At 58.9% G+C, this 27,911-nt stretch overlaps 2 protein-coding genes and 1 non-coding gene across 3 annotated transcripts; 1 reads left to right on the top strand and 2 right to left on the bottom strand.

Annotated features, from left to right (window-relative positions):
• The first annotated feature begins 89 nt into the window (after window positions 1–89).
• On the top strand, window positions 90–7,505 carry ACTMAP (actin maturation protease). The gene is made up of 7 exons (XM_075538040.1): window positions 90–313; window positions 699–1,029; window positions 2,721–2,789; window positions 3,051–3,175; window positions 3,441–3,570; window positions 3,657–3,727; window positions 4,279–7,505. The coding sequence occupies exons 2-7, from the start codon at window positions 725–727 to the stop codon at window positions 4,614–4,616; spliced, it is 1,038 nt and encodes a 345-aa protein (XP_075394155.1). The 5' UTR covers window positions 90–313; window positions 699–724; the 3' UTR covers window positions 4,617–7,505.
• ITPKC (inositol-trisphosphate 3-kinase C) lies at window positions 5,499–27,589 on the bottom strand. Its single transcript, XM_075538039.1, has 7 exons — window positions 26,421–27,589; window positions 18,896–18,995; window positions 13,984–14,197; window positions 11,775–11,979; window positions 9,030–9,131; window positions 8,211–8,282; window positions 5,499–6,650 (listed from the first exon to the last, which is right to left on the bottom strand). Exons 1-7 carry the CDS (start codon window positions 27,441–27,443, stop codon window positions 6,447–6,449), a joined length of 1,920 nt encoding a protein of 639 aa, XP_075394154.1. The 5' UTR covers window positions 27,444–27,589; the 3' UTR covers window positions 5,499–6,446.
• Window positions 22,609–22,742, bottom strand: LOC142432922 (small nucleolar RNA SNORA13). The gene has a single exon (XR_012781008.1). It is a non-coding gene; the product is annotated as a small nucleolar RNA SNORA13 (small nucleolar RNA).
• Window positions 27,590–27,911: the final 322 nt, after the last annotated feature.

Below are 27,911 nucleotides of genomic sequence, written 5' to 3' on the forward strand. Positions count from 1 at the left end.
GGCGGCCCTCGATTTGAAAGTCCCACCTCTCGTTCCTCTGCCCGTTCTGCCACGTGATTGTGGAAGGGCGGGCCCAAGTGGTGAGTCCCTTCCACGTGATGCGACAAAGCTGGGTGCCGCGATCGCCATTTTGCGGGAGGGGGCGGGGTGCTGCTCGTTCCTCAGCTGGCTTCTTTCCCCCCACGGGGGGTCTGCGCTTTTCCCACTCTTGTGCCTGAGCCCCCCTTAACCCAGACTTTTTCTTCTCTTTAGTATTATAGGACCTTCGCAACTAGTTGTCCCCGCTAGGTGTTCTTTCTGACCTCTGACTCAGGTCAGCGCCAACCTGAACTCCGTGGGGGTGGGGGTGGGAAAAGCCAAACCCAACCCGCTGAGATCCCCAAATCCCACCCTGTAGACGTCACACCCCACATCCCCAGATTAACCCACGAGTTTCCCAATCTTGACCTGGGCAAATTAAGAACCACTAATCACCTGCCCCGGGGGGGGGGGGCATGCCACAAATGTAAGATTACGAAGGCCACGAAATCAGCAGCCTCCCGACCTTGGTAACTCCCAGATCCCCCAGGCCTTGCCTCTGCCCGAGACTCACGTCTGGGCCTTGTTTCGGCGCCTGGCTCAGCTCCCCCTGTCCCCACTCCTGAAGCCAGCCTCCAACCCCATTCTAAAGGATCTATTCCGTTTCTGGTTCCACCTAGCTTTTTCTGGTTCCAAAAATTCCAAGATGACATCTCAGTGCTGTCCCTGTGAACCCCCAGCCCCTGCAGCCCAAGCTTCCCTCGTTCCTGCTCCACTGCCTCCAAGTACCCCCGATGTCAAGTCTCTGCGGACTCCCCTGAGCCTCCAGGTCTCTGTTCCGCTGCCACCGCCTCCACCTCCACCCCCACTCCCGGCATCCTTGGGGCCTGCTCTCCCGCTGGTCTTCGGCCTGGAAAAGAGTCAGCTCCTGAAGGAGGCTTTGGAGAAGACTGGCCCCGTCCCCACTGGCAGAGAGGATGTGAAGAGGCTGCTGAAGCTACACAAGGATCGGTAGGGACCCCGCCTCACCCACCCAGGCATCGCCCTAGACCACCTGTCCCCAGATGACAAGCCGGCTCCTTTTAGGGTGTGCAGTGGCCTCCAGGCCTCCTGTTAGGGTTTCTACAGCCATGAAGAAGGCTCTGTTCTCACCAGAGGAAACGGACCCCAAACAGCAATAGCCAAGAGGGGCGGGGGTGGGGGGGTACCTGTCCCAGCCTGGGGCCAGGGTGCTTCCTAGAGGAAGGTAACTCTGGGTGTGACTGAGCAAGTCACCAATGGGATGCATGATGGGGCCGAGCAGACAGCTGGTGTCCAGGCCCAGCGTGGCATGAGGACTTGTCCTGGTTGAGAAACTGCCACTCAATCCTCAGCGTGACAGGGAGGTGGCAGGAGCCAGATCGATCACACAGGAAGCCGCTTGGTGGGACTCGTCCAGGGGTTCAGACCCTGTCTGTCTGAGGCCTTTGGGGAGCCCTGCAGTAGAGCTAGTTGCATGCTAAGAGATACCTGTGGGGGGCTGCAAGCTGGGGCATCCCAGTTGGAGAGGAGGACCCTGGACCATGGCTGGTCGGGGCGCAGGGCAGGAGGGGACAAGAACCCTCCTTGGCTGATTGGCTGGCTGGGGTGGGTCTTTGGGGCACGACTTGCCTAGACTCACAGAAAGGGCCACGCTTTGCTCAGGAGTGTGTCATCTGTCCTCAGAGACCCCACCACGCTGCAGTCAGTCAGTTCAACTCGCCACTTGCTTTTGTGTGCCTGGGACCTGCCCTGCGCTTCTCCAGGGGGTCTCGGCTGTTCCTGTCTGTGTCTCGGGTCAGCAACCTGCTGGGGCGGACCCCACAGGGGTCAGTGGCGCGGCAGAGCCACAAAAGGAAGCTGAGAACAAGCCTGCCGTGAAGCTGGGTGGCGTGGTTTCACACCTATAGTCAGTCTGCTGTGCCCAAGTCCCACACTGGGAACCAGGAGCTCTGGTGGCCCCTACACCCCCCCCCCACCCTACCCTGATCCCAGGCTTGGGCGTGAAAATCAAGGGCATGGTGCTTTGCCCCCTTCTGAGTCCTTGGTGCAGGGAGGTAGGGGTTTCCCAGTGGCCTCCCCAAGGGTGAGACTGGCCAGGCCAGGCCATCAGAGACTGACCTTGGGCCACGAGTCTAGATGAGTCCAGACTGAGTAGGCTGTTAAGGAGACCCGGTGGTGTAGTGGTTAAGCATTGGGCTGTGCACCATGAGATTAGCAGTTCAAAACCACCAGCAGCTCCTTGGAAAAAGATGAGGCCTTCCACTCCTATAAAGAATTACAGTCTCCAAAACCCACAGATGATGTATGAGTGGCTAAACGTAACTTTATTTTTAATAATAAGTCATTTTATTGGGGGCTCTTAGCTATCACAACCCACACACCCTTTGGTAAACGTCGCTGGAGGGCAGGAGCTCGAGGGAGAGATTCGGCTCATGTCCCTGAGTTCAGGTGCAGACTTCCCTTTGTGGCCCAGGCTGCTGTTGATGTTCTCCCTTCCCCCAGCAGTCTCTGAGGAAGGGGGGGGGTGCCCCCTGGCCACCCAAGGAAATGAGCCTTGGAGAGGACCAGGGCCTTCCTGGGGAAGAAGGGGGTCGGCTGCCTTGGCCTGGCTGCCATCTGCTGCCACCTAGACTGGAAGGGTGGTGTGGGCGCTGTCCACCTGACAGGTGGCTCTGGTCCAGTTTCAGGAGAGACTTGCGATGGATCCTCTTCTGTGTAGACCTGCCCTCCTGCATCCAAGAAGGTCCCCAGTAGGTGTTCCCAGTCTCTGCCCATGCTGAGCTTCCTCTGCGGGGAGGCTGGGATGGGATCCCAGCAACCTGAAAGCGGGAGGGGGACCAGCCAGGAGTGGACCCAGGGGCACTGCGCCGAGAAGAGGGGCTTGGAATGAATGAGGGAATGAACAACAGTTGGATGAAGAAATGAATCTAAACGCCGAACTCCCCTAGGGCAGGCAGGGGGTCCTGTCACTAAGGAGCTGGGGGTGGGGACTGGGCCCCCTCTCTCTGCAGGTGTGGGCTGGTGGCCTTGTGGATGGCTGGCACCCTCCTGGTGCCCCCCAGCGGTGTCCCCCTGGAGAGACTCGTGCAGGTGGCACTGGAGCGGGGCTATACCGCGCAGGGGGAGATGTTCTCCGGTGAGCTGATGGGACAGGAGGGGCTCCCCTGTGCGTGGGCTGGGGGGCGGTGCTTATGTCCAAGAGGAGCCCTATATGCAGTGCTTCTGAGGTGCACACCTCCAAGCTGTGGGTGAGGGGCAAGCAGAACCCCTTCTCCCTTCTCCATGCGTCAGCTTCTGCGCCTGTGCAGGCGTCTTGGTGAGAGTGGTAGGGGCTGAGGCCTTGAGGCCTGGCACGCAACGAGCCCCTCTCCCCCCCTCCCCGTGTCTGCCCTCGCCCACAGTGGCCGACATGGGGAGGCTGGCCCAGGAGGTGTTGGGCTGCCACACCGAGCTGCTCCGTGGCGGCTTGGGCGGACCCAACAGAGACCGCGTCCTGCAGCACCTCGTCTCCGGACAGCCCCTTCTCATCCCGTATCCCCTGGCCAGAGACTGGGTGGGGGTCCGGGGTCCTGGGGCCAAACTGCAGACCCCAGCTTTGACCTTAGCACCAGCTCCAGCTACGATGAGGACTTCAACCACGCGCCCTGTCAGAGGAAGGGCCACAAGGCCCACTGGGCAGTGAGCACAGGTGAATCCATGCCCCTCCAGTCCCAGGGAGCACCCCCCTCCCTACCCCACCATGTGCTTTCGAGGCAGGGACGAAGGCACAAGGCCTGGCACCCGGCACTCAGACTCCGAGCCCAGCCGGGGCATCCAGCACCCAAATGCTCCAGGGCTGGCCCAGCCATGTCTGGATGCTGTGACCCCAAGCAAGTAACCTCGCCTCTCTGGGGCTACAGTTTCCGCCTGAAACTGGGGGAGGTGGTGGGGCAGCTACTCCGAATCAGGCTCAGTCGGCTGGTGCCTGGCCCCTGATACCAAAGGGGTCAAGGCAACGTCTTCATCACTTGTGACACCCTGCCCGCCTGAAAGGAGCAGGAGCCAGGCTCCCCTCTGCCCGCCTTCCATGGAGTGGCTGTGGTGTGTGCTCTGCTTAACATTGGCCTTCCTGCCCCGGGGGGCCCCAGTCCAGCCCTTGACACCTCCCCTCTGCTAGAGTCCCTGTAACTAACTCGGTATGGGGGCTGTGGGAGAATTGAGTGAGTCCCGCTCAGTGTCCTGTGTGTTCCCCCCCACCAGGGGTCCTGCTGGGCATACCAGGCAAGCCGGGTCCCGGCTACGCTGAAGATCCTGAGCTGGCAGGCCTGTTCCACCCGGTGCCCGGCACACCCCGTCAGCCACCCCCTCTGCCAGAGGCAGACTCCCCGGGAACTGTCTACCTGCTCTCTAAGCAGGGCAAGAGCTGGCACTACCAGCTGTGGGACTATGAGCAGGTCCAGGAGAGCAACCTGCAGCTGACAGACTTCTCGCCGTCGCGGGCCGAGGACGGCAGGTCCTACGTGGTGCCTGCTGGCGGGGTGCAGGCTGGCCTCTGTGGCCAGGCCCTGCTCCTTCGACTGCATGGTGCTGGCTGCTAGCCCGCTCTGCCGCCCCTTGTGGACAAGTGGGCCTGGCCCCCTCTGGGGCACAGCCAGGTCCCTCCGCTCTGCATCCCCGCACGTGGGCTCCCCATACCCCTTCTCATCCCAAGAGTCCAGGCACGGTGCCAGCCCTGCCGGGCCCTTCACCCCACTGCTGACCACGCCTGTGTCAGGTCTCCTGCTGGTGAGCCCCACTTAAAGTCCACTGTCATCTCACCGGCCTGAGTGCTGCAGAAGCCCCACGTTTTACAGGTGTCTGGAGCAGCAGCCTGGGGGCAGGGCCAGGGCAGGCCTCACATGGGGCAGCTGCTGCCCAGGCTAGCACCAGCCACCATTCTGCTTCCCTGAGCCCCCCATCAAGCCCCTCCCCCAGCTTGTGTTCACCTGCTTCCATACAGATGTGTCTGCACCTAAGTGTGTGTGATGGCCTCTTTATGGAACAGACGGCCTTTGGTGGCACAGTGGTTAAGCGCTGGTTAGTGGTTTGAACCCACCAGAGGCTCTGGGAGCACACACCCCTGGCTCCCCCATCAGGGTCCCGCCGGCCTCCCCTGGGAACTGTCCACTTTGCACTGTAGGCTTGCCATGAGTGGGTTTGGGTTTTGGGGGGATGGCCCCACTGGATGGGGTGCTCCAGATGGGGAGAGGCGGTCTCCCTGAGTCTGCTGTGTTCCCACTGCCCAGCAAACTGCTTACTTATGCAAAAGGGATAGGACAGAGTAGCGAGTGGGTGAGGAAGTAAAGAGGGACAGTCCCTGGCCCCGCCCCTCCCTGCCCCACTGGCCTGGGAAGCCCTAGGGGATTGTCAGTCTCTGTCCCCTTCCCATCCCACCCCTCAGGTTCCCTTTTGGGCACCCCAGTCCCTGGTGCACAGGCTGTGGCAGCGCAGCTCAGGAGGACGACCAGCTGACTGAGGGCCTGTTTATTGCAGTGTGGTGTCCAGGGAAGGCATCTGGTGCCATCTTGCCTCCTGTCACAGCCACCCCCGACAGTGCGCCACCCCCAACAGCGGCTGCCTGATAAATAGTGCAGGTCATCAGGGCAGGGGGGCTCCCTCAGGTGAGGGAAGAGGTAGGTGCTGGATGCCCCCCCCTTGGCCGCCCTGAGGCCCTAGGGCAGGTGCTGGAAGCAGTGGGGCCTGAGTGTGTGCTGTGCTCTGGGCCGGTGAGCCCGGCACGCCCCAGGTGGGGCCCTCCACTCCCACAGAGGGTGGTGGCAGGGGTCCCGGAGGCCCCAGTGGGGCCCAGGAACAGGGCTGTTGGGTCACAGTGGTGGCTTGGAGGCTCAGGCTGCTGTGGCTGGGGTCCACAGGTAGTGCCCTGGGGGCCTGGAGGGACCCCGATTAGTGTTGGCAGCAAACAGGGCCCGTGGACAGTGTTGCAGGTGGTCACGCCTTCCTCCGCTCAGCCCTGAGTGGACTCCAAATGCAGAGGGTGGCCTCTCCCCGCAGTTCACAGGATGGATGCTGGTCTTCTGGGGACTCAGGGAGGGACTGCTCCGCCAGGGAGAGCTGCTGGGGCCGCGGTGACTGTCAAAGCTGCGCCCAGGGACGTGGGGCATGCGTTCTGAGGGCAGCCCCGCCCTGGCTGTCGGGACCCGGTTCTGGTTCGACTGGCTCATTAGGAGCTTGCTCAGGTCCTTCCCACCCTGTGGAACAAAAGGGCTGGCGCCCCCTGGACTCTCCACACAGGTCTTGTGGGGTGAACAGCACAGTCTCTTCCCACCCCAAGGTCGGCTTCCCCTTGTCCACCTCGGCCCCCATGGCAACTTGCACCCCTAGTCGACTGGCACCCCCCAATAAATAAAAGGTGGTGGTGGGCGGGTGTGTCAGCTCTGGGCCAGCCCCTGCAGCAGGCGGATCATGTGGTCCAGGCCCCAGAGGTAGCCGTCTTCGCGGTTGCCCTCGGCCCAGGGCAGACGGTGGCTGAGAGTCTGCTGGCCCGGCAGGGCCACGGTCTTGCCAAAGTCGATCATCCAGACGTTGGCCAGGCCGGTGTGGTCGTGCACAAAGAGGAGGGAGCTGCCCACCACCTGCAGGGAGAGGTGGGCGGTGAGTTCCCTCCCCAACAGACAAGACAAGACGGCTTCCTGACTCGCTCACTGGCTGTGTGCCTTGGGGCGGCTGATTTGCCCTCTCTGGGTGGCACTGACTTCAAAGGCTCCCTGACTTGGCCCTCGGAGGCTCTGAGGCCAGTGCCTGGCACAGAGCAAAGGCTATAACTCAGAATGCCTACAGGCTGCTGAAGAAGCACAGCGGGACCCAGGAGGCCCATGGAGATGGGCAGTAGCTAGCCTGCCCGGAGGACTGCTGGTGGTGACCACAGGCTCGTGGCTTCCTTCCTCTGGCCTCAGTTTCCCTGGGAAGTAGGAAAGGCCTCAGCAGGGTGGCCCTGGCCAGCAATAGCTGGCTGCCCTGGCCAGCAATAGCTGGCTGCTTCCTCTCCTTGGTTAACTCTTCCTACTCCTCCCTCTTCCTGAGCCAAGTTTCCAGCACCGCTGTCACAGAGACCACAGGCTCCAGGACAGGCGGACAGGTCACTGTCAGGTGCTTCCTGGCTCCAGGCAACACTGGCCCAAGGCAAGGTGTCACCATGGGCTCCCCATCCGCTAGGGACGCTGGGAGTCCCCGACCTTGGTGGAAAGCCTTTCCCGGTTAACCCTGGGCAGCGTCACCAGGCTGACGAGATCTAACACGGGAGGACAGACAGGATGGGGACCCTGGCCACCTCATCACGCCTTCTGTGTAAAGCCCAGAGCAGCAGCAGGCGACACTGGTGAGAACGCCCATTCCTGGGCAGCAGCCACAGGGCCGGGCTCGGCCTGACAAGGCCCAGGAGGTGGACCCCCGTCCTACAGACAGCAGACGAGGCCACCGCGAGCATGGAGACGGGCCCAGGTGCTCGCTCAGCTCAGAGAGTCAGGGTGGGCAGAGGAGGGGGGAGTCCCTCTGCCAGCCCTGAGGGAGACGTTTCCGAGGGATATAGCTCGGGGGGAGTGGGGGGCAGGCCAGAGTCTTCCACCAAGGAAGACCCACTCACTGCCATTGAGTCGGTGCTAACGCAGTGCCCTCTTGGGAAGTACAGAACTGCCCCTGTGGGTTTCGAGACGAACTTTGTGGGAGTAGAAAGCCCCGCTTTTCTCCCGAGGAGCCGCTGGTGATTTCAAACTGCAGACCTTGCCGATCGCAGCCCAACTGGAAACCCCGACTCCACCAGGGCTTCCCCACCAAGGGAAGGGGTACAGACGTGGCCAGTGGCTGTGCTCAGACAGCCCTGACAACTGGTCATCACCCCCCCCAGCACCTCCCCCGTCCCACACGCACCCAGGAGGAGACCGCTATGCTGCTTCCCGGGAGAGGGCCCAAGGTCACAGCCAGGGAGGGGCCCATTGCCCACCCTAACTGCTCGACATCTGTGAAGCCCCCCTCTGCTGCTGACCAGACTAACAACCCCCACAAAGCACGGGGCCTCCTGCTTGCAGCCCTGGCCCATGTCTCCCAACAGTTTCCACTTAGGGACACTTGGACCTGGGGAAAAACCGCCCCCGCCCTGCCCCACCCCCAGTAGCTCCCTTGCTGGCCAAGGCTCACACCTCGTGGGTCCTGAAGAAGGGGGAGTCCTCCAGGGCGTCTCGCAGTCCTTCTAGGCGTGCCACGTACTTCCTCTGTGCGTGAGAGGGAGGGTTTCCTGGTTAGCAAGGGGGACACGGGGGGGGGGCTGACCCCTATCCCCAAGGACAGGGCAGGGGCCAGGCAGGATGGGCTTTGCGGAGCTATGGGGAAAGTGGAAGAGGGTGGCCCAGAGGAGAGTAAGTGGCAGGGAGCCCCACAGTTCCTGGGTGTCCCATGATGGGGTAGGATGAGTGTCCCCTTTAAGCCAGGCTTGGGCCCTGGGTGGTGCAGATGGCTAGGTGCTCAGCTGGTGAGCAGAGAGTAGGAGGTTCGAGTCCATCCGCCCAGAGGAGTCTCTGGAAACCGGAGGATGGAGCACAGGCCCAGGGCAGGGCAACTGCCGGCTTTAACGTGGACCTGGCCATTGCTTTGGCCGGGAGAACATGGTGGACAGCAGGCAGCCTCTGAGCGCAGGCATCAGCGGCCTTTTGGCTTGCTCATTCCCTTGGCTGCATGCGTCCACAAAGAGACCACTCCTGGGTCAGCCTGCTGGGTCACGGCAGGCGTGTGGCCAAGCCCTGAGCCGAACTGCTGAGCCAACAGCCAGATGCGAGGGTGAGGCCAACTGCAGCCAGGCCAGCCTGTTGACAGCAGCCCACCCCATCAGCCAAGGCCCGTCCAGGGCAGATGGCCTGCCTCAGGAGGCTGTGGTGAGCCGTGGTGGTTTGAGCTGCCACCTTCGGGGGAAGTTGGCTAGAGGACAGCAGCTGACGGGCTCAAAGCACGCAGGGTCCCCTCACCAGGATGCCACGGTTTCCGTCGACAAAGTCCTCCAGCACCTTGGTCACCTGCTGCAGCTCCTGGGTCTTCTTGAAGTTGGTGTTGCAGGTCCCGTCGGCTTTCTGCAAGGGCCAGTGTGCATCAGGCCTCTTCCTTCCCACCCCCAGCGGAGCAGCTTCAGGTACCTCCCCGCCGCCTCCAGCTTGCTTGCTGTTCTGGGGGAACGAGTCCACCTCGCCTGAAGTCACCCAATTGGGCAACGGTCCTTTGACACCAGTGTAGCCTGGCGAAGGCGCCTGGCGGTCCCCTTAGTGGGTGACGAGGTTGGCTGCTCACCGCGAGGGCAGCCACTCCGCAGGAGGAAGGCGAGTGAGGCTTTCTGCTCCCGTACAGAGTTCACAGTCTGGGAAACCCACAGGGCGGGTCCACCCTGTCCTAGAGGCCACCATGAGCTGGCATCCACTCGAGGGCAGTGGGCATGGGTTTGAGCCAGGGGAGGACGGGGAGTGGACCTGGCTATGAATTGTGACTCGGCTGCTTCCTAGTGTGCGCCTCACGCCCCTTCTGCCACAGCTCGGTGTTCTCAAGTGGACAGTGGGGACCGTGTACCTCCCAGAGCCAGCACGGGGATTGGGTGACACTGCATTAGGTGGCCGCAGTGAGTACTCAGGAAACTGGAGGAACGTGGCTCTGTGGGTCAGGTCTGTCAGGCGGGGATTGGCGTCCTATAAAACCTCAGAGTAGGAGGAAGGAAGGAAGGTGCAGAGAGCTCAGAGGAGGCGAGGGCCCTGGGGCCCAGGCTAAGGAGGGTGGCAGGCAGGCAGGCAGGGACTGCATCCCTGGGGAAGTGACATGTCAAAGGAGACAGGGAAACAGGAGTCCGCAGGGACAGGGCCCTCGGAGGTGGGAAAGGCCTGGGCGGAACCTTCCAGAGGAAATGAGCGCGCTGCCCTGCAGCTTGGAGAGAAGGAAGAAGAGGGCTGGGAGGTGCCAGATGGACGGCCCTCCAGACCTCGGGACCCCTCCTGCAGGCACCAGGGGGCTGTGGAAAGGTTCTGAGCAGGAGAGCAACAGGGTCGGACTTGCAGCTTGACGCCGGGTGGACCGCCCCTCTCTACTCTTGGGCCTGCGGTTGGTTACCAGTGGGATTCCCGCACTGCTTACTCAACTCTGAACCAAACTCCCTGCTGTCGACTCCTGCAGGTGCGTAGCACCCTACCGGCCAGGGCAGAACAGCTCCTGTGGGCTTCCGGGGCGGTAACTCTACCGTATGGGAAAGCCTCATCTCTCTGCGCCCCCTGCGAGCAGCCGGTGGTTTCAAACTGCAGACCTTGCAGTGGGCAGGCCAACTGGTAACCCTGGTCACCCGCTACGTCACCAGGGGTCTTCAGTGCTTCTGAGCGCTGTCCCAGCAGTCCTGCTTCTAGGGCTCTAGTTTGCAGCGCAAACTCCGCCCTGCAAAGTGGCGTGTGTACAGGACACGTCACCCAGGCACCAACAGACACCCAAGCAGACACCTACAGGGACCTGCAGTCCAGCCACAAAGACGCACCCGCTCAGGTGAAGTGGTTAGAGGAGCTCTGGATGAGACAAGAGGGGAAACCCGGGAGCTTACGGTGGTGTGAAAAGTGCAAGGGATGAACCAGGGCTCATACAAGTGAGGGAAGACCCCCCCGACAGACAAGGGCATTTCGTGGCCCGTCTTGGCAGAAAGGAGCCCCTGGAACAAATAAATGGGTTTCCCATAAGGACCCTGGTGGTGCTGTTGGGCAGCTTATCAATCTCAGGGTCGGTGGTTCCAACCCACCATCTGCTCCCAGGGACTGAGACAGGGCTGCCTGCGCCCTCCAAGACCGATAGTCTCGGAAGCCCTGCACAGAGACCTTGAGCCAAGTCCACTCGCTGGCCGTGGGTGTGGGCAGTCAGGTGGCAGGTAGAAAGGGCACAGGAAGGAGGCCAGCAGGGTCGGGGCGGAGGCTTCTGGTTGACGGTGAGCATCACTAGGCTTTCTTACCAGGAACCTCGTGGGTTCCTTGACCAGCTAGCCTTTCGGTAGGAGCTAAAGGGCCCTGGTGGTGGTGTGGGTTACTCATTGGGCAACCGTGAGATTGCAGGTTCAAAGTCACCATCTGCTTCGAGGGAGAAAAACGGGGCTGGCCGCACCCATGGAGGTTTGAGAGGGAATCGACTCCATTGATGGCAGTGGGGTTTTTGGTGCCCCCGGGGGACCGGTGAGAAGAACTCGGACTCACTGCCATCAAGTCCAGAGGGCAGGGCAGAAGGGCCCCGCGGGTTCTGAGGCTGTGAGTGTCCAGGAGTCTAAAGCCTCGCCTGTCCCCCAGGCAGCAGCTGGTCGCGTCGAGCTGTGGACCTTGCAGTCCGCAGCCCAATGGGGTCCCCCCGCCCCCGTGCCATCAGGTCCAGAAGGGGAAGAAGGAACTCCCTCCTGATAGAGGAGAGTGGGGTCCTGCCAGCTGCTGTGCTGGAGCACAGACCAGACTAGAGGACAGGGCCCGCCCCCTACCCGGGGCAGGAGAAGAGGAGGGAGGAAGAAGACGGAGCTGGAGGTGGTCAGGCGGGTGGGGAAACAAAAGCCGGTTTTGGAGGATGCGGGAGGAAGAGAGAGCTGGGCCCGGGCCCTGGCAGCCCCTGCAGCCTCCCTCCGGCTCCACCTCTGCTTCTCTCCCGCCCATGTTCCCGGAGGAGCTCGGAGGACGTCCAGTCAGGCCTTGGTTGGTCCCAGCCCTCTGGGCGCAGGCTCTCACCTTGATACCCTCGATGCGGAAGCCCAGGGTAGACGTGGAGCTCATCGTCTCCCTCCACTGCATGTAGCGGGGTTTGGTCACTGCGCCCTGTGCATGCTCCTCGGGGGTGGGGGCTCCAGGATCCACGGCCACCATCTTCTCGTACATGTCCTTTCGGGGCCGCGGCCGCTCTCGTGCCTTCACCAGCTCCTCCTCCAGGTAGGTCCTGGGGACACGAGAGGTGACCAGGTGGTTAGGAAGTACAGCGCCAGAGAGTTGTGCACAGTGGTACCAAGACCTATCGGAGAGCGGCGGCACACTACTGGCTCAGGACAGAAGCCACAGCCAAGACACAGACACCCTCCCCCAGGGTGTGGCAAAAAAGACACTGCTGTTCAGGGACTGGTCAGTTGCACAGACAGATGGAAATACAAGGCATCTGGACCCCGACCTCACACCGTACACCAGAATGAATTCTGGACCGGCCGCAGAAGTAATGTGCAAACAAAGCTCATGGAAGAAAACCTTGTGGGACCTTGGGGAGGGCAGAGATTGCTTAAACACAAGAGTATTCTTCACGTTGAAAGAGATACATGTTTTTTCAAACTAGACTAGAAGTTTTGCTCATCTATTTGTTTTTAAAAGTACCTGGTTTATGCCCGGCTATCAAAAGCTACAGCGTGTGGGGTCTTAAAGGCTTGAAGGTGAAGAAGTGGCCATCTAGCTCAGAAGCAACAAAGCCCACATGGAAGAAACACACCAGCCTGTGAGATCACGAGGTGCCAAAGGGACCAGGTATAAGGCATCATGCAAAAAAAAAAAAAATATATATATATATATATATATATACCATAGTGAATGAAGGGGGAAGTGCAGAGTGGAGACCCAAGGCCCAAGTGTCGGCCAATGGAGATCCCCTCATAGAGGGGTTTAGGAGAGGAGATGGGTTAATTAGGGTGCGAGGTAGTACCGATGAAGAACACAGCTTTCCCCCAGATCCTGGATGCTTCCTCCCCACAACTACCATGATCTGAATTCTACCTTGCAGGACTGGATAGAGCAGAGGTTGTACACTGGTACATATGGGAGCTGGAGGCACAGGGAATCCAGGGTGGATGATCCCTTCAGGACCAGGGGTGTGAGTGGCGACACTGGGAGAGTAGAGGGTGAGTGGGTTGGAAAGGGGGAACTGATTACAAGGATCTACATGTGACCTCCTCCCTGGGGGACGGACAACAGAGAAGTGGGGGAAGGGAGACTCCGGACAGGGCAAGATATGACAAAATAACTATCTATAAATTATCAAGGGCTCATGGGGGGCGGGGAGGGAGGGTAAAAAAGAGGACCTGATGCAAAGGGCTTAAGTGGAGAGCAAATGCTTTGAGAATGATTGGGGCAGGGAATGTATGGATGTGCTTTACACAATTGATGTATGTATATGTATGGATTGTGATAAGAGTTGTATGAGCCCCTAATAAAATGTAAAAAATTTAAAAGTACCTGGTTTAGGGGAAAGAGGGGAAGAAAAGAGCTGAGACCAAGGACTCAACAGAAAGTAAAGTAGAGAAGAATGACGGCAACCTATGTACAAATTCGCCTGATGTGAGCGATGGGTGCATTGCGACAAGAGTCGAGTCCCCAGTACAATGATCTGTTAATAAAAAATAAATTTTAAAAATGTATGGTTTATGCTGAAAGCAAATAAAAGCACCTCGTGGAATGAATGGCAACAGAGAGAGGGAAATGGCTGGAGGGAGTGGGGGGTGTGGTCGGGCTGCTGGGCCCAAGGTCAGCAGTTTGAACCCCAGCTGCTCCACGGGAGGAACGACGAGGCTCCTGCTGCTGCTGCGGTCCAGACTGACAGTCTCAGAACCCCTCGGGGTCGTTCTACGCTGGCCTACGAGCTGGGATGGACTCTGTGCCCGTGGGTTTAGCTTTGGGAGCTTTCTCCGACAAAAGAGTTGTGTTCTGGCTATATCAAGATTTGCCAGTCAGAAAGGCAGCCCAATTGGCACATGGCAAAACACTCCGACCCTTCTCAGAAAGGCCTTTCCAAGTGGCCAGTGTACAGAAAGGTCACCTTTGACCACCCGAAAAGGAGAACTGAAACCAAGAATCTGGGACGCCTGGAACTTGGGTCCGCTCCTGAGGTCAAAGTGTACTGGGCTGGCTTCAAGTCTGCCCACCCCCCAGCCCTCTGCTCGGGCCTGCAGGAGTCCCCCGACCTCACCTGGTGCCCATCTTGCAGTCCATGATGGAGGGGCCGTCAAAGTCAGCCAGGAGATCTTCCATCTGGTTGAACGTCTGGCCGTCCTGCTCCACGGTACCGTAGTAGGCTGGCACAAAAGGCCTCAGGGGGTCCTGCATCAGCTGTTCCAGGCTGCGCTGCTCACACTGGCAGAAACGCTTTAGAATCCGGCCATCCTCTCCGGCCTGGAAGTTCCCTGCGGGAGAGTCAGCGCTGGGTCAGGAAGGGATGCCCACCTACCCACCCCCACCCCCCAGTACACATGCAGCCCTGGCTGCCACCAGCCGTCTTCCCTGCCCCTCCAGCCATGCTGGCTCTCAAGGCCTTGGCCAGGGTCTCGGAGGGAGGGGCCTCTTTCTCTAGCAGCCGCTTAAACCCTGTCCTGCCCACAGTAGGTCATCCTGCCCACAATAGGTCGTTTCCTCCTTCCCTTTGCCGTTTGGGATTGTGAGTACGTGGCCCCTTACAGGGATGGTGTGAGGTCAGAGCGTGACTCTTCAGAGCAGATGTGTCACGGCTTCTGTCTGGAGTCCCGGGGCATGTGCTCATGGCATTCGTAGAGCTGGGGCTCCCTGGGCCGTACTGAGAGTGAGATTCAAATGCCAAATTCTTCTTGTGGCAGATTGCAGTTTCAGATTACACTGCCTGGGGAGGGCCACACATTATCTCCGGGGCCACAGTCCATCAAGGAGTGGAGCCTACTTCCTCTCCCCGGCCATCTGGGAAGGCTCTGTGGCTTCCCGATCTAGGATCTCCAGGTGGGAGGCCCCAGCTGAGGCCCTAGACAAGAATCATTATTCATTGCCAGGCATGTGACTGCATGAACCTCCCAAAGTTTCCAACTCCCAGCCTTTTAAAAAACGTCTCCCTTTTTCCGGGCGAAGTGGATGGAGGTTTACGGAGCAGAGCCTGTTTTCCATTCAACAATTTGCACCCACGGACAGTTGTTTCGGCTCCGTAGAGGAGTTGTCCCCATCGTGGCCGCCCTCGGCTTCCCAGGTTCACACCTCCTCCTCTCCTAAGCAAATTCTGCCTTGCAGATCTCAAAGCACTCTTCTTCTGAGGCTGCACATCTCCCGAGGGTGCTGGTTCCCTTGTAGACTTGGTGAACACAAAACCAGGGGTGGGGGGCAGTTCAGTTCCAGACCTAAAGGGCGACTGAAAGGCCAGTCATCTGGGGGGTGGGAGGTGGGGGGCCGGGTTTCCAGCTTCCAGCCTGCTAGTTGTCCAAGCTGAGTTCCCAGAAACTCCAGAGACAACCCCCCTCGGCCCTCCCCTTCTCGGGCCTCATTTAAAGGCCTGATTGAAACCCCCTAAGGATAATCCGATGGAAAGAGGGTTTCCTCCACTACCCTGGCTTTGTAAGCCACCAGGTTTTCCGAGTTTTGGGTGGTGGTGGATTTCACTGCGGCGGCACCTAGATCGTGCGCAGGCCTGCCGACACAATCTTCGTCAGGGCCTTGCTTTCTACAACTCGATCTAAGGATGAGCAAGACACACGGGCTCCCGGTCTGTCTCCCGTAGCTGCTGAGCACAGGTTGTCTAGTTCAACCCGCGGCTCGCTTCAGTGGCACACGGGGCCGTGGACGTACCCTACAGACTCGCGTGTGCGCCGAGCTGAAAAGCACACCTTGCATGCCACTGGCGTGGTAAAATCGGGTGCCTGGGCTGATATTCGGGTCGGCTTATACTCGAGTAGATGCGGTACCTATTTCCTAGGACTGCTTTTGGGTGCACTGCACTGGGCCAATCTGCTCCCCAAGCCCTTTGAAGTGTTGGAAAGCAAGGATGTTACTGTGAGGCGCACCCCGGACTCGAGCCACGGCGATTTCAATTGCCTTGTACGCGCGGCGTGGCCGCTGGAAGCTGACACTGGGAAGAAAGCGGCGCGTGTGACTCATGGTGCTGGTGAGGAATACTGAAAGCTCCACGACCGCCGACGGACAAACACGTCTTGGAGAGGTAGAGGCGGGCACGCGCCTTAAGAGGCAAGACTCGCCATCCTCGAGAGGTCGTCCTGAGGCCGCTGGGCAGGTGATCAGGGGAGACCAGTCCCTAGAGAGGGACGTCCGTGGTAAAGCAGAGGGAACAGCAGTAAAAGACGGAGGCCCTCGACAAGATGGGACGTGGTGCGTGACAATGGGCTCAAACAGAGAATGACCGGGGGACAGCACAGAAGCAGGCAGTGTTCTGTTCTATGGTGCAGGGGGTGGCTGGGAGTAGGGACCCATTTAGGGACGCCCAGCGACACCAACAACTTTCGTGTTTGTCTGGCTGGCAAGCCCTAAGAGATGTATCATGGAGTCCTCTGCAGAACGAGCTGGCTGAGCTCTACTGGGGTCTACGCTTTCACGCCTCACACCCTGGCTGTGTGCCAGGGCGCCCCGTGCCGAGCTTCTCTTCCACCTTGTACTGGCCTGGAGGCAGCACGGAGAACCTCCACTGATCAAGAACCAAAGTCCTAAATGCACGTTCTCTCTCGTCCTTGCTACATCCTGCCGGTCCACGTGGATGATCCTCCAATGTTTCAAAGGGGGAAGCGAGGTCCAGAGAGGGACAGGCGCTTGCTGAGGGTCACCCAGCCAGGGAATGGTAGAATCAGGATTCAAACCCCCGGGGTCGGTCTTCAGTCCCCTCAACTCCAAAAAAAAAGAAAAAAGAGGGGTGTATATACTTGCTGCCCACTGACAGACGTTGGAGGCACCACATGACTTGCTTTAGCCAATAGGATATTAGCATCTCATTGAACTCTATCTGAGTGGTCTGCTGGTCCTTTTAAAGGTCTGCTCCAGCCGTGAGAAACACCTACCTCAGTTGTCCCGCTGCAGCAAAGGAGGACGAGTGACCGATGAGGTGTACCCGGGCCTGCACCCGGCCTAGAGCCACGTCCAACTGAGGGAAGCTCATCTCCAGGCAACTGAGGTGCGGGGGGAGAACCCCAGAATGGTGCTCTGAGCCGCTGTGTGTGACCGTGGCTGGGCAGCAGGCTGATAACCAGCGAACCGCGCCCCGGATGGATCGTCAAGCCCAGCCAGTCCCCGCAGCTCTGCCATCAGCACCCACCCTGGTTCCGGTTCTCACTGGGTGGCCCCTGAGGCCCATCGTCCTCCGTTAGCTGAGCTCTGTTGTTGCTTTAAGATGCTTTTTCTGTGTCAGGAGCGCTGGTGGCGCAGTGGCCGCAGGTCTGGGAGCAATCTGCCAGGCCAGCAGTGTGAGACCACCAGCTGACCCTCGGGAGAAAGACGGGGCTTTCTACTCCCGTAAAGAGTTGCCGTCTGGGAAACCCACGGGGGCAGTTCTGCGCTTAGTGGGCATCACTGAGTCGGCATCGACTGGGAGGCAGTGAGTTTGGTTTGGGGGTTTTCTTAGATCTCTCCCTTTTTTAAAAAAACAAAAAAACACAAGTGGAATCTTTGAAAACGTTATCTGGTCGGTCTCACTGTCTGGCTCCCCGCCTCTGGCAGTGAGACTAGCATGAGAGTCCTCCTGTGGAGAGCACAGGTCTGGGTCTGGGTCCCGTCGACTCCTCACCGGCTGTGAGACACACAGCCTTAATGTCCTCATCTGGGAAATGGGACGGCTAGTTAAATCTACCTCCGGGCGGGAGGTGAGGGGGGCGGTGGTCACTGGGCCGGAGAGGTGGCACTGATTGGGTACCCCTGTCCTGATCTGAACCCTCCGAGATGACCATGGAGCTCAGTCTTCACCCCGGCAGGCTGCCAGCCCCATGTTCCACTCATTGCTCAGAAGACCAAGGCGCAGAGGGGTTGAGTCATTGGGTCTCCGTCACACAGCCAGGAAGCGGAAAAGGGTGGCTTGGAACCCAGGGACTTCATTCCCACTGGCCCCAGGTGACACCAACTTTCCGTCCTGAGAGCTGCCGTGCTTGTGGGAAGCGCTGAGCAAGCGGGAGTCCGGGAATAGAACAAACGCCCGTAGTGTCTCACTCTTCCTGTTTTTCCATCACATTCTTTTGTGTGTGTGAGACGTTTGCATCGCTCCGGGGCTGTTGCTCAAGAAGCCAGAGGACAGGGTGACGTAAGGAGGAGCCGGCGGGGCTGCCCCTGGCCAGCTGTGGGCCCGCAGAGCCGTCACTTCAGCTCTGCGAGCTGCTCCGCTTGCTTCATCTGGAAAAGGGCAGGAGCCTATCTCCCTCCCTGCGGTACCGCGAGGCCCGAGGCTGGCGCCAGTCTCGACCCTGTACAGGATTTCCTGAGATGGCCGATCTCTGAGGGAGCAGACAGCCTCGTCTCGTCTTTCTCCTGAGCTGCAGCTGGTGGGTTTGAGTCGCCAACCTCGCAGTTACAAGCCAGCGTCTAGCCCCCAGTGCTCCCGGAGCTCCCGGAGAGGCAACTAAAAGCAAAATCCAACTGGCTGCCATTGCGTCCGTTGTGATGCACCATGACCCTCGGGGCAGGGCAGAACTGCCCCCGGGGGGCATCTGAGACATAAGGTCTCACCTTTCTCCCACTGAGCAGCCAGAGCGGCTGGTGGTTTAGAACTGCTGACCTTGCAGTTAGCAGCCCAACTCGTAACCACTACACCGAGGGGCTCCTTAGGGAGAGAGCAGGGAACCACAAATTCGGTCTACGATGAGAGGCCTCCGCCTCAGCTCCGAGATGTCTTTTGATTTCAATTCACCAGGCGGCCCCTCAGAAGCAGTCGGCCTGTCCCCGGAGGAGAAAGCAATCTGCCCAGAACCGATGCCCTCCCACCTGACACCGTGACAGCGGAGTCCAGCCCTCTGCCCCAGGCTCGTCAGGCAGGGCTCAGGCCTTCCTGCTCCCTCCCACAGCCCCATGAGCTGGGGACTGTCGCCAAGCCCATTTGACAGAGGGGGAAACCGAGGCAGGCCCCAGCCCTGGCATCTCGGCCCACGGCACCCAGCTCTCACCAGCGTGTCCGGACAGCTGGACCCACGGGTAGTGTTTCCGGAAGGAGACAACGAAGGGAGAGTACTTCAGAACTGTCTTCAGCCTCCTCCACGGCTTGTTCTGTGTGGGGCAGAGGGGGGGAGTCAGGTCCAACGCCACGGAGGGGCAGGAGGGCAGACGCGTGCTGATGCGGAGCGGGAACAGAAGCGGACCTGGGGTCTTTCTAGAGGCAGGGGGCTTCCTGGGACTCCCCGTCAGACCTCTCCTAGTTCGGCACTCAGGGGATCCTCCCAAAGGCCTCTGTAAAGGCAGGGGAGCGTTTTTTTGTGTGTGTCTCCCCAGTTCTGTCTCCGCCTCCTTGCTTTTCATGTTTTTGTCTCTCGAAGTCTCTGTCCTCCTCACTGGCTCCCATTGGCTGTGAGAGGGAGGCAGGGTGTGAGGGATGAGAAGCCAAGCTTTGCTGAGATAACCAGCAACCTCCTGATCTCCCCACAACTCCCTCCTCCCAACACACACACGCACACACACTCACTCACTCACTCACCACTCACTGAAAACGTGGAAGGCCCATCTCAGTCCAGAAACCCAGTCACATCTTCCAGGGACAAAGACAGAGGCAGGCAAGGATGGCTGGAGGCGGACAAAGAGCAGGGCCGAGAGCGAGTCCATCCTGACCAATGTGTGTCGAATAGCTCAGGGCCTGCCAGCATGTGATTTCCACGCTGTGTGAGCCCCTCGCCCACCAATGACCCGAGGTCAACACCGGCCACCGCGGAGTGGGAAAACCAAAGCCCAAATAGCCCTTTCTTTCCCCAAGTGGCAGGCTGGCTCGGACTAAAGCAGAGTCTGGAAATGGCAGAGAGAGACAAGGTGATACCAAGAAAGTAATGACAGGAGAAAGAGGCAGATGCAGAGAATGACAGACAGACAGAAAAGATTTGGAAAAAAAAAAAAAACGGAAGCAAACCCCAACCTGGGTTCTGGTTCCACCACCATGGACTCACTCAGGGGCTCCTTGAGTTGAGATCGAGAGTGTGACTCACACACACACTGCCACTCAGTTCACTCCCATGCACAACCCTCACACATACAGCAACTCACACACACTCATGCACAACTCACACTCAGACTCTCATTCTCTCACACACTCATGCACAACTCACACTCAGACTCTCATTCTCTAACACACACTCATGCACAACTCACACTCAGACTCTCATTCTCTCACACACTCATGCACAACTCACACTCAGACTCTCATTCTCTAACACACACTCATGCACAACTCACACTCAGACTCTCATTCTCTCACACACTCATGCACAACTCACACTCAGACTCTCATTCTCTCACACACTCATGCACAACTCACACTCAGACTCTCATTCTCTCACATACTCATGCACAACTCACACTCAGACTCTCATTCTCTAACACACACTCATGCACAACTCACACTCAGACTCTCATTCTCTCACACACTCATGCACAACTCACACTCAGACTCTCATTCTCTCACACACTCATGCACAACTCACACTCAGACTCTCATTCTCTAACACACACTCATGCACAACTCACACTCAGACTCTCATTCTCTCACACACTCATGCACAACTCACACTCAGACTCTCATTCTCTAACACACACTCATGCACAACTCACACTCAGACTCTCATTCTCTCACACACTCATGCACAACTCACACTCAGACTCTCATTCTCTCACACACTCATGCACAACTCACACTCAGACTCTCATTCTCTTACACACACTCATGCACAACTCACACTCAGACTCTCATTCTCTCACACACTCATGCACAACTCACACTCAGACTCTCATTCTCTCACACACTCATGCACAACTCACTCAGACTCTCATTCTCTAACACACACTCATGCACAACTCACACTCAGACTCTCATTCTCTCACACACTCATGCACAACTCACACTCAGACTCTCATTCTCTCACACACACTCATGCACACTCACACTCAGACTCTCATTCTCTAACACATACTCATGCACAACTCACACTCAGACTCTCATTCTCTCACACACTCATGCACAACTCACACTCAGACTCTCATTCTCTCACACACTCATGCACAACTCACACTCAGACTCTCATTCTCTCACACACTCATGCACAACTCACACTCAGACTCTCATTCTCTAACACATACTCATGCACAACTCACACTCAGACTCTCATTCTCTCACACACTCATGCACAACTCACACTCAGACTCTCATTCTCTCACACACTCATGCACAACTCACACTCAGACTCTCATTCTCTCACACACACTCATGCACAACTCACACTCAGACTCTCATTCTCTCACACACACTCATGCACAACTCACACTCAGACTCTCATTCTCTCACACACTCATGCACAACTCACACTCAGACTCTCATTCTCTCACACACACTCATGCACAACTCACACTCAGACTCTCATTCTCTCACACTCATGCACAACTCACACTCAGACTCTCATTCTCTCACACACACTCATGCACAACTCACACTCAGACTCTCATTCTCTCACACACACTCATGCACAACTCACACTCAGACTCTCATTCTCTCACACACTCATGCACAACTCAGACTCAGACTCTCATTCTCTCACACACACTCATGCACAACTCACACTCAGACTCTCATTCTCTCACACTCATGCACAACTCACACTCAGACTCTCATTCTCTAACACACACTCATGCACAACTCACACTCAGACTCTCATTCTCTAACACACACTCATGCACACTCACACTCAGACTCTCATTCTCTAACACACACTCATGCACAACTCACACTCAGACTCTCATTCTCTCACACACTCATGCACAACTCACACTCAGACTCTCATTCTCTCACACACTCATGCACAACTCAGACTCAGACTCTCATTCTCTCACACACACTCATGCACAACTCACACTCAGACTCTCATTCTCTCACATACTCATGCACAACTCACACTCAGACTCTCATTCTCTAACACACACTCATGCACAACTCACACTCAGACTCTCATTCTCTAACACACACTCATGCACAACTCACACTCAGACTCTCATTCTCTCACACACTCATGCACAACTCACACTCAGACTCTCATTCTCTAACACACACTCATGCACAACTCACACTCAGACTCTCATTCTCTCACACACTCATGCACAACTCACACTCAGACTCTCATTCTCTCACACACTCATGCACAACTCACACTCAGACTCTCATTCTCTCACACACTCATGCACAACTCACACTCAGACTCTCATTCTCTCACACACTCATGCACAACTCACACTCAGACTCTCATTCTCTCACACACTCATGCACAACTCACACTCAGACTCTCATTCTCTCACACACTCATGCACAACTCACACTCAGACTCTCATTCTCTAACACACACTCATGCACAACTCACACTCAGACTCTCATTCTCTAACACACACTCATGCACAACTCACACTCAGACTCTCATTCTCTCACACACACTCATGCACAACTCACACTCAGACTCTCATTCTCTCACACACTCATGCACAACTCACACTCAGACTCTCATTCTCTCACACACTCATGCACAACTCACACTCAGACTCTCATTCTCTAACACACACTCATGCACAACTCACACTCAGACTCTCATTCTCTAACACACACTCATGCACAACTCACACTCGTTCTTTTTTTTTTTTTAACTGTTCCTTATGCAGCTCCAACGCCAAAGAAACCGGACTCAGAGGCAGAACGTTGCTGCCAGGTGTTCAATTTGCGCCTTTTTTGACACCACGTTCACCAGTTTCCAAAAGCGAACGGGCAACACAAAGGCCGCACACTCATTCTCAAACACACTTCTAAAACACACACTCTCTCTCACGCACCACACACAGGCAACTCAAGTTCACACACGCAGTCCACACACTCATGCACAAGTCACACTCAGACACTCATCCTCCAAAACACTCACACCTCAACCCCCCCCCACACGGTCTCTATCCTGAGCACCTAACAGGCACTGAGCAAGTCTGAGGAGGGCGCTCTCCTCTGAGGAGCCCTGGTGGCACAGTGGTTACGTGCTCGGCAGAAAGGTCAGCCCTTGATGGGGGACCCACTGGCCACTCCTCAGGGGAAAGGTGTGGCGGTCTGTTCCCATAGCTCCGTGCCCCCTTGCACACCTGGTGGGGCGCTGCCCTCCTACGGGGCCGAACGCGGCAGGCCTGACAGCAGAGGTTCCCCACTTCGCTCCAGGAGGAAGCTGAGTGGCTCTTACCACGACACATACCCCTCCTGCTCCCCCGGACCAGGGACATTCTGTGTTCTTTGTCCCCACCCCTTCAGAGCCCGCCTGCCAAGCAGGTGCGAGGAGGTACTAGACTGCAGAATCCCGGAAGGGCTAGTCCGCCCCCTCCACCCTGAGAAGGGGGGCAGGTGATTAATAAACACCTGGAGCATTCCAGGTGCCATGGACAAAGCCTCTGTGTGCCATAACCTAACTACCCCTCAAACCACAAAACCTCCTCCAACCCCTCCTCCCAGTGGGTGTCTCTGGTTACACACGAAGAGAAGAGGCCAAGCCCAGGACCAGAGGGGTGAAGTCACCTGCCTGTGATTCCACCGCAACTAACCACGTCCACGGGGTCAATGGGGGATGTAACTAACCACGCCCACCGGGGGGGGGGTCAATGGGGGCCTTCTCCAGTGGTTTTAGGATGGTCTCTGTGCACCCGTCCCCTCCTCAGGGAAGCCCCCTCCTGGGTTCCGAGGGACTGGTCACTCAACTTCACAAGCCCCACAAGCCCCTGGGCCTCCACCCAGGCCAGCCCTGGTTCCTCTGGGCCATCACTATCTGCAGCTGTCTCGGTCCAGACAGAGAGTTCCTGGCTTAGGAACCCCACAGAGGCCGGAGCAAGGGCTATTGGGGGTCCATGCTGTATTCCCAGGGATGCGGTCTGATCCAGGCTGTGAGAAGAGAGGTGGGCAGGGGAAAAGCGGGAAGAGGGTCAGGCTTGGAAGGCGGAGCAGGGTTGCAGACTAAAGCCAGAGGGCAGGGAGGTGAGGGGGTAATGGGCAGTGGGCATGGTGTGTGCAGGGCGGGGCGGACGGCTGTGGGCAGGAGGGACAGCATGTACTTTGGTTCCACGGCAGTGGAGGGGGGACAAGAGAGGCCTTAGAGACAGGAGCTCCTGATGGCTACCTGAGGCCCTGGGGAGCCCTGGATACACGAGGGAGAAGGGGGCTGGGCCAAGGAGGGGGCCCCTGGAAGGACCAAGGAAACAGCAGAGATGAGACTGAGCTACCCACATCTGGTGCTCCAATGCAGCCAGATCCAAGTTCCAATCCGGAGCAGAGGCCCTCCCCTCTCTGCCTCAACGCCACCTGGAAGACCAAGGTCAGACACCCCAGCCTCTCGCGCTGAGCAGGGACACCCACAGTGGCTGAGGGCGCCTCTCAGAGACCTGGCCCGAGCCCGCACCCGGGAGTGCTCGGGAAGGGTTGGCGATGGTCCTTCATGGCAAAAGGCATCCGCACCAAGAAGCCAAACACAAACCCTCACCCCCATGGCCTTGGTGCTGGTTCCAGCTCCCGGTGGCCCTACTGCGCAGAGCCGATGAGCTCCACGTGGTCTCAGAGGCCGGCTCTCACCACTTGGAGCCAGCCAGCGGCCTCGCCTTTCTGCAGCTGAGCAGTGGGGCAAACAGGGGACCTATCGGTTAGCAGCCAAACGAGTAACCTGCCGCACCACCAAGGCTCCGTAGTAAGAGCACCCTCCTCCACCCCCCCAAAAAAAACCCAAACAAAATCCTACCCTTGGCTAGTGAGTTGATTGACCCCCAGGTTTGCAGGCAGCATGCTGCCATGCCATCAGGAAGTGGAGTCTACTCCTTGCTTCTATAGAGCATCTGGGGGAGGGGGGCACACAACCTTTCAAGTTAGTGGCCCAGTGCTTAACCTGCAGCGCTACCAACAAACCCCTCAAGTCGATTCCGACTCAGATGAACCTTCTAGGGCAGAGTCGACCTGCCCCTTGGCGTTACTGCGGTGGTACATGAGAGCAGTCTCCATCCCGTCGGGCTCCCTCCGGAGGGGCTGGTGGCTTCGAACTGCTGACCCTGCTCGATACGTACCCCACCACCCTACCCAAAGCTCCTTAAGGCAAAGCGATGCTGAATTTCAAAGCGTGGACTCTGGAGCTAGCTGGCCTGGGTTCGAATCCCCACAGTGTCTTGCAAAGTGCGTGTCCCTGGACTGGCAGTTTCGTCATCTGTGCAATGGGGGTGGTTATGGCTGGGGTCTCCCTCATGGGGTTCCTGGGGGCATGAAATGCGCTCTGAGCTCTCAGCCCCGGGCTGGGCTTGAGTGCTTGGTAGCTGCTAGCAGGAGTAGCAGGCGCGGTACTGACTCACTTTGAACTCGGAGGCGGGGGAGTGATGGGTTGTTCTGAGATGCCAAGGTGGGGAGTGAATCCACAGAGAGAGAAAAAAACAAAGGCAGAAAGCCCCGCTGGATCAGCTCCCGTGTCACAGCACAGGCAAGTAGAGGCAGGTCTCTGGCTCTCATGCACAGGGCCACGTGTGTGAACACGTCCCAGGGCCAACTCCACCAAGGGGGTCCCAGAGGATGGGAGGACCCGGCGGGCAGCCTGGCAGACAGGGCGCACCCAGACCACGTGAGGCAAAAACCTGCCCGGCTGGCCCTCCTGATTTCACCAGGGAAGAGCCGCACCCACGCTGGGAGCAAGGTGGGGGCCCGCAAATGAGCATCTGCAGGGGGGTCCCTAGGGAGGAGGGCCAGGCTGGGGTCCCTTAGCATTTGGGTACACACAGCCCTTTGAGAATCTGATGGCATCTGGGGGCCTGCTCCCTAGAAAACTGTGCAAGTGGGTTACATGGTGAGAGAAGTTTCCCAGACTCCTGAAGGCAGCCCCAAGCCCCAGGTGGAGAAACTTAGAGCAGCAAGTACACCCTGTCTGTTGCCCTATGAGGAGCCCTGATGGTGTAGAGGGTTACACATTGGTCTGCTAACCGCAAGGTCCGAAGTTCGAAGCCACCATCCGCTCAGAGGAAGAAAGATGAGCCCTTTTACTCCCGTCAAGAGTTACCGTTCTAGCCTGTCCTCCAAGGGTCCCTGTGAGTCGGAATCAACTCGATGGCTGTGCGTTTAGTCTCCCCATGACTGTGTTCTTCAGACTTGGGGGGCCACAGACCTCCGCACGGAGAATTCACAGGGAATTGCTGCAGACATAAGTACACACACAGTCTCAGCATCTCCCAGGCACCCTGAACTCCGCTTTCCAACTCAGGACTAGAGGGGTGGGGAAAAGACAATGAGAGACATAGAGAGAGGCCCAACTGTAGAGGGTTAGTAACCAAGGGGGAGCCAGAGGGAAGAAGCCAGTGGCTGGAGGCTGCTCCTGGGGAGCTGAGGGCAGCTCCATTACATGTAGGACAGGGGATAAGCAGCCTGGGCCTGTGGCTCAGGGAGGAGGGGGGCAGGTGGGTCCCACTCACCCCAGACCTATCCTCCAGGTCGCTGGCACCTCCGCCCCCAGTCACCACCACGTCATCCTCAGACTCGTCGAAAGAGGAGGCAGAGGAGAAGCCACCACTGCCCCCCTCGAACTGGGAGGGGGGTCCCCTTGGCTGGGCCCCCGGCTCTGGAGTCTCAGGGGTGATGATGAGGCGGGGCACGGCGCCCCCAGGGGGGCTAGACCCCAGGTGAGCGCAGAGGTGAGTCACCAGCTTTTCAGTCTCTGGTTCCTCTCCGGAGTCCTCTCGGTGGGGCTCTTGGCAATTGCAGTCTGTCCCAGGCCCTGCCCAGGGTCCCCCAAGGCCAGGCTGCTGCCAGCCGGTTTCTGAGGCTTGTGGTGTCTGGGATCCATGGTCGTTTGGCTCTGTCCAGTGGCCTTCCGTCTCCTGCGGTGTCCTGCAGCCATCAGTACTTGGGTGTGTTGCGGGGCAGCCCCACCACGGCGGAGGGGGGACACTGGGACAGTTCTTGTGGCTTGTGAGGCCATCAGCACAGAGCCTGTCCGTCTCTGGCAGGACCTGGGGCCCATCTACGTCTAGCTCTGCCCAGGGCTCAGCAGCTCCTGGCTGTGCCCGGGGGCTGGCACTCACTGGGTGGGCTCCGAGGTCGCGCGTCTGTGGGTCAGTCCAAAAGCCATCGGCTCTCTCGGGCTCCGACCAGGGGCCGCTCCCTTCTGGATGTGTCCGGAGGCCGGGCCTCTCCGTCTCCACGCCGAGGCCGGTGGCCTCACATTCCGCCAGTGTGGCCGTCCAGGGTTCGGTCCCAGGGCCGTCTGTCCGCGGCGCTGGCTCGGGCTCGGGCTCCGGGTCGGACTCGGCGGCCTCCGCGCGGGGCCCGCCCCCCTCCGGCCGCCTGGCCAGGCCCCCAGCGCCGGGCCCGGGTCGCTGCTGCCCCGGCTGCCGCCGCCGCCCCCCTCGCGCCGCCTCCAGTCCCCTGCGGGCCGCTGCGGGCAGCGCCCCGGCCTCCGCCTCGCTCAGACTCTCCCGGCACCGGCAGCGCCTCATGCCAGCTCGCTCGGTCCGGACTTTGGCCCGACCCGGCCCCTTTAAGCCCCGCGAGGGGTGTGGCTGGGGGAGCCCCGACGCGCGGGTTCCGGCCCGCCGCGGAGCTGCGCCCTCCCGGCCGGCCGCGCAGGGGTTAACCGATACTCCCCCTTGTGGGGAAAGCCCCGAGGCCCCGCCCACCGGACGTGACGCAGGAGGGGGCGGGGCGAACGCGGGCCCCGCCTCTCGGCGTCGCTCCGAGGCTCCGGCGCGCCGTGGGGCGCGGCGTCTTCCCGGGTGCGCTGACCAGGAGGGGATCCGGGAGACCCGGCCCCCGTGACTACTGACCACAGGGTCGGTCCACTTCCAGCGACCGGCTCCACCTCCCCACGCCCCACCGCACGCCCGTCCTTCTCGCCGGCCTGGGGCACCCCCTCAGAGACCCGGATGGAAGTTGGAGTCCCGGCTGGGCCACGCTCCCGCAGGGCG

The sequence above is a fragment of the Tenrec ecaudatus genome, chromosome 18 (genome assembly GCF_050624435.1).
Source record: "Tenrec ecaudatus isolate mTenEca1 chromosome 18, mTenEca1.hap1, whole genome shotgun sequence".
Classification (NCBI taxonomy): domain Eukaryota; kingdom Metazoa; phylum Chordata; class Mammalia; order Afrosoricida; family Tenrecidae; genus Tenrec; species Tenrec ecaudatus.